Source organism: Propithecus coquereli, unplaced genomic scaffold (assembly GCF_000956105.1).
Source record: "Propithecus coquereli isolate 6110/MARCELLA unplaced genomic scaffold, Pcoq_1.0 Scaffold32, whole genome shotgun sequence".
NCBI lineage: Eukaryota > Metazoa > Chordata > Mammalia > Primates > Indriidae > Propithecus > Propithecus coquereli.
In genome coordinates, this window is record NW_012148841.1 from 3,993,630 (window position 1) to 4,001,136 (window position 7,507).

Genomic DNA, 7,507 nt, shown 5'->3' on the forward strand with positions numbered 1-7,507 from the left:
TAAAACATATTTTAAATATTTAGATTCCCTAGGTAACTTAGAGTCTTATTTTAGGTTCTTTGGGAACATACCTTAATAGAAAAATTACAAAGTATTAGTTCTTGTATTTTCTCTGTACTTCAAAAGTCCTCTGTTCCCAAAAGATTGGACAACATGTACATGCTTAAACTTTTCCTTAAATAACTACTTTTGGATTTTAGAAATTTTCACAGAAGTAAAATTTACATTAACTATACAACATAAGGGATAACTTTGATAGCACTCAGAATTTCACAAAAAAATGTCTCAATTTGCTTTAAGAAGGACTTTTAGTCACTGGTGAATTTATAAATCTGCTTCATAAACGTAAAAGTCAGAAATAATATTAATTTTTTTAAAAAAGATGCTTTTATCAGATTAAATAGACCTTGTCATGAAGTTCATGAAAATATTTTACTGAAATTCTAGTATTTATTCTTAGATCTATGATGAAGTTTTAGTTTATCATTTTGATACTTGATGTTGAATCTGGACACATAAAACTTCTTTATAGGAAATACTAAAAAGGAATTAGAGCCTTGTTTCTGGTGCAGTGTAAGTTTTCCATCCTTCTCACTGTAGCTATTGTAGTCTATTAGAAATACATGTTGAACATGTCATTCTCTTACTCAAACCCTTTTCTACTGTTTCAGTGACCTGCCTAACCATACCTCTTCCCTCTTCTGACTCTATGCTTTATCTTCTAAAATTACATAATCTCTTACTTTTTCCTGTACATACTCTTACCTGTTATACTTCTGAGTCTTTGATCAGAGCCCTTGATCATACTGATCATGCTGTTTATATTCTGCCTGAAACGTTGTTCCCAGCTTTTAAAAAAATCTCATTGACTTGTAGTTATTTTTCAGTACTCAGCTAAAGCATCCTCACCTCATCTCTGGCTTTCCATTGACCCAGAAATTCTTTCCTAATTATAAACTCCTCAGGAGCAAGGATCATGTTTTATTCATCTCTGTAGTCTTAGAATTTAGCACTATGGCTTGCAAATAGTAAGTACCTCCCTTCCCACATCCTTCCCTTCCAAAAAAGAAAAAAAAAAAGAACTTAAACTTTAAGAATATTTGATTGCTCTGTTTGGATTATGAGAGTGTATATGTTATTTAAACCACAATCACTTTCTTTTAGTGAAGAAAAATAAACCAGTGTTTATCTTTAAATTGATTGCTTGTTTTTTTTCCTTTGACCATGTTAGAATAAAGGGTTGTAAACTAAGAAAAACTATATATTTTCTCAAATACTGAGATTTGTGGAAAAGCTTCATAACTTGAGAGTAGTATAAGCACACAGTTATTACAGACCATATGATGTCTGCTTTATTGGCCAGTATTTGTATGTGACGGTGAATCTATATTTATTGCATTTGAAAATTGGAAGAGAATATACAGAACACACCAATGAAATATTTACTTTGAATATAAATATATATAAAATATAAATATTTACATTGAACAGGATCTTCACAGCCTTGTAACTTACTGAGACTTGAAAATAATTTTATGAGCTTCTGTATACAAACCAGCTTTTATTTCTACACACATGTACCCCTTGTTCATATACACACATGAAGTATGATGGAATGTTAGACGTTTAAAGGAATTTTTGCAATCAAGCAAATGAATCAAGTGCCTTTTTTGCTTTTTCCCGGATATTTGTACATGTCAGTATAAGATACATGAAATGAGATAAATGAGTTTATTTATCCTAGATTAATTCTGAGACCAAAGTTATTCCTTTACTTTTTAGTATAGTTTGGAATTATTTTAGAAAAAGTAATATTATTACTTACATTTTGATGGAATAAATGTGAGTTCCTGACTCCAGGAGTACTTATATATACAAACACACATATGAAGAAAATCCTACTACTTTTTGTTATTAGGGGAAGGGGGCTGGGAAGAATGGTTGTAATATCCCATACTTGTCCCGGGAAATATATTTTCATTGAAAGATAGAAACCTTTGAAGCTTCTTTTTGTTAGTTATACTTCCATATATTCATTATTCCTACCCGAAACCACTTTAACTCTTGGCTCAGAAACTACTTTAATCTAACATACATAGCAAATGAACTGAAAAATAAAAGTATTTTCTCCATACAATATTTTAAGTGTTACTTGGTTCAAAACTTAGCTTTATGTGGTCTGATAAATACATTGATGTTTAGGTTGAAAATGTATAGTACATTTGTACATTTGTGTAATTTTTTTCATTTACGGGTTTGAGAAGTATCATTATTTTTCCTCTGTGTTTCAAGTATGGTGGTTTGTTTTATAGTTATGCTATAAAAGTTTTAGATTTTGGAATAGAGGAAGAGGTTTATATAGATGCTTAAAGCTAGTTGTTTCAGAACTGCAACTAAATCTCTAGATTTGTGATATTGAGAAAAATTGCCAACAATAATAACAGTTATTAAATAACATGGTAGATATCCAACCATGTTTTAGGGTTCCATATAACACAGGTCATTTCTGGATTATCCCTAATATATAAAATTATCTTTTCTTTTTCTCTCTTTTACAGGTAATATAACATTACAAAGCAAGATGGGCAACATCACAGTAGGTATGTACTAAGCTTCTAGTTGGTAAATTTTGCCCACTTTTAAAAATAGCTATATTTGTGATACTTTATTAGAGTAAATAAAGTCTACAGTTTAGCTTACAAACTTGACAGGATCCTGATTTGCAAGTCACATATAGGCAGACCCAATGTACGAATATGTATACTCAAAGAAAATTACCTGAGCTGGTATCAAGAAATAAAATATAAATTCCTCGAGTTTTTCAAATAATCTATATTGTCTCTGAAAAAAAGAAGGATATAAATTATATCACTGTTTATTGGTCCAAAATTGTGTTAATGTTTGAAGACAACCCTGAGTATGCCAGTAACATGTATTTACTGAGTGCCTACTATGTGTCTGGAATTCTTTTAGGTACTGGTGAATGTATTGGTCAACAAGATATAGTTTCTGTGCTCACAGACCTCATCTTCTTTGAATGCTAGGAAGAAAACAATAAGCATGTAAATGTCAAAAAGTAATTTCATTTAGTGATAAGTAAAATGAAGAAATAAAAAACGATAATAGGATAGAGATTGGGGGAAAAGAAAGCTTCTTTAGTTAGGCAACTAGGGGTGGTCTGGAGAGGGGAAACTTGAACTAAGACCAGAATAATGGGAAAAAGATATGTACAAGTTCTACTTGTAGCTCTTTGATCCTGGTGAATGATCCTTTTAATGTGTTGTTGTAATTGGCTTGCTAGTATTTTGTTAAGAATGTTGGCATCTATGTTCATCAGGGATATTGGCCTGTACTTTCCTTCTTTTGTAGTATCCTTATCTGGCTTTAGTATCAGGGTAATGCCAGCCTCATAAAATGAGTTTGGAAATGTTCCCTTCTTCAATTTTTTGGAAGAGTTTGAGAAGGATTAGTGTTAATTCTTCTTTAATTGTTTAGAATTCACCAATGAGAGTTTTTTGATTATTGATTCAATCTTCTTACTCATTATTGGTCTGTCCAGATTTTCTATTTCTTCATGATTCAGTCTTGGTAAGCTGTATGTTTCTAGGAATTTATTTGTTTCTTCTAAGTTATCCAATTTGTTAGCATATAATTGTTCTTAGTAGTCTGTTACGATCCTCTGTATTTCTGTGGTATCAGTTGTAATAGCTCCTCTTTCATTTATAACAGTATTTTTTTGAGTCTTCTCTCTTTTTTCCTTGCTTAGTCCAATGAAAGGTTTGTCAATTTTGTATACCTTTTCAAAGAACCAATTCTTAGTTTTATTGATCTTTTCTATTGCCTTTCTGTTCTCTGTTTTATTTATTTCTGCTCTGATCTTTATTATTTCCTTCCTTTTGCTTAGTTCATTCTTTTTATAGTTCCTTGAACTGTAAAGTTAGGTTGTTTATTTGAGATCTTTCCTTTTTCATAATGTAGGCATTTATGGCTATCAACTTTCCTCTTAGAACTGCTTTTGCTGCATCACATACATTTTGGTATGTTGTGTGTTCCTTTTCATTCATCTCAAGATATTTTAAATTTCACTTTTGATTTCTTTTTTGATCCATTTGTTGTTCAGGAAAGAGTACTTTGTTTAATTTTCACATATTTGTGAATTTTTCCAGTTTTTCTTCTGTTAGTGATTTCCAGTTTCATACCATTGTGGTTGGAAAAGATACTTGATAGGATTTCAGTCTTCTGGAATTAGTTAAGACTTGTTTTGAAGCCTAATGTGTGATCTGTCCTGGAGAATGTTCTGTGTGCATTTGAGGAAAATGTGTATTTTGCTGCTTTTGGATGGAATGTTCTGTACATATTTGTTAGATTCTTTTTTATCTACAGTGTTGTTCAAATCTGCTGTTTACTTATTTATTTTCTGTCTGGATGAATTATTCATATTACTGACAGTGGGATATTAAAGCCCCCTACCATTATTGTATTGCTGTTTATTTCTTCTTTCAGATCTGTCAGTATTTACTTTATATATTTAAGTGTTTTCACATTTGTTACATAAATATTAGTAATTCTTATATCTCTTCGGTGAGTTAAACTTTTTATCATTATATGACCTTTTTTGTCATTTGTTAGGCAGGAACCAAATCTGCAGGTGGCAGATACAGGCTGGGAGGGTGGTTCTTAGCGACAGAGAAGCCGGGGCACCAATGGGGAAGGGACTGCAGGAAAACACAGAACACCTGACAATCATGTACATCAATCATCTGGTAACATCCCACACCTCCTGTAGGCCCTCCACTGGACCAGGCTGATAAAAGGAAAGGACCTGGGAGTCCTTAACATCTTTCTCCACTCTTGTAGACTGACCTGTTCCTCTCTCTGGAACATATTTTCACTTTGTATAGCTTCCTTCTTTTTGCAATACAAACTGTTTGTGTGGAATTGCTTCCTGTCTGTGGTCACTCTATCACACTGGGCCTACTTGTGATTTTGCTAAGCAAGGAGCCAAAGAACCAGAACAACAGTCCACCAAGAGGCCAGACCTGACATCATTTGTGATTGTTTTTGACTTAAAGTCTATTTTGTCTGATATAAGTATTGCCACCCCTGACTTCTTCTGGTTACTTTTTACACGTACTTTTTCCAACTCTTCACTTTCAGCCTATGTATATCCTTGAAGCTAAAATGAGTCTCTTACAGGCAGCAAATAGTTAGATCTTATTTTTTTTATCCTTTAAGCTACTCTGTATCTTTTGATTTGAGAATGTAAACAATTTATATTTAAAATAATTACTGATAGGTAAGAACTTACTATTGCTATTTTGTTAATTGTCTTTTGGCTGTTTTGTACTTCCTGCATTCTTTTCCTTCTATCTTGCTGTCTTTGTGATTTGATGACTTTTTGTGGTGGTATACTTTGATGACTTTCTCTTAATTTTTTGTTGGGTATCTGCTACAGGTTTCCTATGTGGCTGACATAAAGTATTGTACAGTTATAATATCCTAAAGCTGATACCAACCTAACTTCAAACACGTATACAAACTCTACACTTTTACTTTTCTTACCCCCACATTTTAGGTTACTGATGTTCAAATTTACATCTTTTTATATTGTGTATCCAAGAAGAAATTATTATAGTTATTTTTAGTACATTTTTTTTTTAATTTTTATACCAGAGTTGAAAGAGATTTACTTAACCACCATTACAATTATTAGAGAATTCTGGACTTGACTATTTGTACACCTTTGCTGGTGAGTTTTCTATATTCATTTTTTTACATTGTTAATTAGTGTCCTTTCGTTTCAGCTTGAATGACTGCCTTTAGCATTTCCTGTAAAATAGGTCTAGTAGGAAAATAGACTAAGTGTCCCTCTCCATGATTCCTTTATAAAGAAGAATAAGTGTAGTTATGATCCTTTGTTTCTAGTTTAGATAATATAATTGATAAGTTTCTTAAGTTACCAGTCATTTGGGTTTTGCTATGTATGTTTATTTTTTGTTTTGTTTTTTTTTGAGACAGAGTTTCACTCTGTTGCCCGGGCTAGAGTGAGTGCCATGGCGTCATCATAGCTCACAGCAACCTCAAACTCCTGGGCTCAAGCGATCCTCCTGCCTCAGCCTCCCGAGTAGCTGGGACTACAGGCACGCGCCACCATGCCTGGCTAATTTTTTCTATATATTTTTAGTTGTCTGATTAATTTCTATTTTTAGTAGAGACGGGGGTCTCACTCTTGCTCAGGCTGGTTTCGAACTCCTGAGCTCAAACAATCCGCCCGCCTCGGCCTCCCAGAGTGCTAGGATTACAGGCATGAGCCACCGCGTCTGGCCGCTATGTATGTTTTAACCTATTTCCGAGCTTGTCTCAGAAAGAGTAATCTATTAAATACTATTAAAAATTTGATTATGTATGTACTTTGATTTTCCCTGGATTTGCATTTTTAAAATAATACCTTCCTTCTGGAATGCTAGGCCATCTTCCTATTAATAAAAAAAAGGAAAAAGAAGAACAACATCAACTCTTTTTAAATTTTTTCTTATTTTAAATATTTTTTTTTTTTTCCTTTTGTTTAGAGACACAAAAGGCAAAAAAAAAAAAAAAAAAAGTTAAAAGCATATATTACCAATATCTGTTTCTTTGGTTGTACGTAGCGTTAACTGGTGGTTGACATCAGTTTTTTCCCTTTTGTGTGTAATTTTCCAAGAAAACTCAATAATCTCTGTCAGAACAACAAGATCTTTGCCAGGAATTATAATGAACAAAAACTCTCTGTTGGAATCTACTTATTCCTACCACTGTCTGGACTAACAGTTTCTGTTCATTTATTAGTCACCCTCTGTTGCATACTTCCCTTAAAGATCTCTCCCATATCTATAGAATTTCTTCTTATCTGACTCCAAAAAAATGAAATTCTGTGGATGAAGCCTTAATTTTATTCTTGATAACTAATTTTAGTTCCAAAATTTGTATTATAGAAAACAAAAGAAAAATAGAGTTTGTTTCACTGCATAATGTTTAAATATCACCTTTACTTTCTCTTTTGAAAACATATCTTAATTTTTAATTTTTTTTTGACAGCTCCCAAGGGATGGGCCATTATCAGAGCTCAAGACTGATAACATGAGGATATAATTACTTTGTGGCTTAGGATATAATTACTTAGCTGTTGTTTATTTCCCATTTGGGAGCAAAAAAAGAAGTGAAAGTACTGTTTATGAGCCACTTAAAAATCTTGTTTGTTTTTTCCCCTTAGAGAAAGCAAGGAATCAAACTAACGTTTCACATACTTTACTTTGTTCAACCTAGGATAATACACACATTATATAGCAAACCTTTTTTTTATTATTATTATAATATATTTTTACTTGTCTTCTTTTAGGATTCAATAAGAGGTTTTAAAAGGAGTTTCTGTTGGTACTTAAGCAGTGAAATAGTCATCTTTGTCCAATTATATGACCTTTTTTGTCATTTGTTAGACAGGAACCAAATCTGCAGGTGGCAGATACAGGCT

At 32.4% G+C, this 7,507-nt stretch overlaps 1 protein-coding gene across 1 annotated transcript in view; it reads left to right on the top strand.

Annotated features, from left to right (window-relative positions):
• Positions 1-7,507, top strand: part of FAM185A (family with sequence similarity 185, member A) — a 42,746-nt gene that overhangs the window by 16,242 nt on the left and 18,997 nt on the right. Inside the window, exon 5 of the mRNA XM_012650346.1 lies at positions 2,559-2,600. Coding sequence (XP_012505800.1) covers positions 2,559-2,600 — 42 coding nt within the window. The remainder of the gene's footprint in view (positions 1-2,558; positions 2,601-7,507) is intronic.